The 1793-nt window shown below is 40.9% G+C and overlaps 1 protein-coding gene across 2 annotated transcripts in view; it reads right to left on the bottom strand.

The window, feature by feature from the left end:
* Positions 1–1793, bottom strand: part of PRDM5 (PR domain containing 5) — a 227010-nt gene that overhangs the window by 16896 nt on the left and 208321 nt on the right. For both annotated transcript variants that reach the window (XM_008579302.1, XM_008579303.1), the window contains one exon: positions 694–798. In XM_008579302.1, coding sequence (XP_008577524.1) covers positions 694–798 — 105 coding nt within the window. The remainder of the gene's footprint in view (positions 1–693; positions 799–1793) is intronic.

Raw genomic sequence — 1793 nt, 5'->3', positions numbered from 1 at the left:
CTCAGTGTCGCACCCACACCTCGCTCAGCCAGTGAGCGGGAACCGGTCTGTATGCGGGATCTGAACCCTTGGCGGGAGCGCCACTGCGCTCCCAAGCAGCACACTGTAGCAGTGCGCCACCAGGCCAGCCCGAGCCATTTGTTTTTCTAAATTAATCAATGCTCAGATTCATTTTACTGACAACAGTAGTATTTTTTATAGATAAATGTAAACATCTATGTCAAATAATTCCATTTCAATTCAAATGTCATAAGCAGAAAATCTAAACACTTAGTAGTAGCATTAACACAAAGAAGTTTATATGTATTTTGGGAATCCATTCCTTGGCTTTAACAAAGTAAATAATATCTACGACCAGTCAAATCTCTGATTAAACTGTCATTAACCTGTCAGACACATGAAAGCTGCCCTAATCATCAAGCATTTACATCTTGGAAGACAAACTCAATGGCATTAAAACAGGGTGCAAGCATGTCTTAAAGAAAAGCAAAGTTTATCTGCTGCCAATAAATCAGGATGAATAAAATGACTACAATGTCGTTACATGGATTGTTCACAATCAAAAGCTATAAATAGCACAAGACATTAATAGGTACAGACCATCACTACAAAACACACACACAGATACACACATACACACACACATTCCTGTTACTGGAGGGCACTAGGGAAGAAAAGAGAATCTGAACTCACATCACACTGAAAAGGCTTTTCTCCAGTATGCGTCCTCTTGTGCTCATCCAGGCCTCGCTTCTGGCTGAAGGCCTTGCTGCACTCTGAGCACTTGTACGGCTTCTCCTGCAGTCAATGAAAAGAGATCACCAAGAGTGTGAGTGAGTGACTGAATACTCATTTTGATACTTAGAATTAGTGAACACAGAACTCTCCTTATTAAGGTGTGTGTTGTGGGGAGAAGATTTTATCTACATCTGCAGGGTGCTGTGGCAAATTCACTGGGGTGCCATGAGCTATTTTAAATCTTCAGGGAAAGCAGCAATAATCAACATCTGTGGGACACTAAAAACTACTAGCTCAAGGTAGTTCACAACGTACTACATTTCTCTGGATGATGTCATATCTTTGCAAAGCCGGCCTTTCGGTGGTTGCCGTGATTTAACTACTTAAACTGAATTCTTAGGTTATTTTATTCTGGAAGGGGTGCCATAAAAATTTATTGAGATACTAAGGGCATCATGAACCAGCATGATCTAGATGGGCACCCCTGATCTAGATGGTGCAAATTGTTTACTGACTCAGAGGGATTCCTGGGAATGAAAACTTCAGAACTAAATTTTCAACAGATTTTGGGGGGTAAGCTTAAAAAGCTAGAGCTCGAGTGTGATTTATGTATTTTCATCTCTATTACCAATCTTTGCTTCTGGTAGGATGTTCTTTTATAAAATCTAAGTTACTTTTTAAAAATAAAGCATTTTTACTGTTGGTCACAGACTCTTAAGGAAAAGAAGCATCTCAAAAAGAAGAGGAAAAAATGCCCAAATTCCTTAGTCATTTTTGATACTGAGAACTTAATCATATCACCATCTTTTAAACCTGGATTGCATTGTGAAGTAAATTAATCAGCATTGTTCCATTCAAATGGCTGGTAAGTTATTACTTAGATCATCAATAAAAAGATTTTTTAGGTTTAAAATCTTTTTAGGGCCGGCCCGGTGGCGCACTGCTACAGTGCACCGCTTGGGAGCGCGGTGGCACTCCCGCCGAGGGTTCGGATCCCACATACAGACCAGCCGCTCACTGGCTGAGCGAGGTGCAGGCGCAACACCGAGGGTTGC

This window comes from Galeopterus variegatus, unplaced genomic scaffold, assembly GCF_000696425.1.
Source record: "Galeopterus variegatus unplaced genomic scaffold, G_variegatus-3.0.2 Scaffold1852, whole genome shotgun sequence".
NCBI lineage: Eukaryota > Metazoa > Chordata > Mammalia > Dermoptera > Cynocephalidae > Galeopterus > Galeopterus variegatus.
This window is presented reverse-complemented; position numbering and strand designations above follow the sequence as displayed.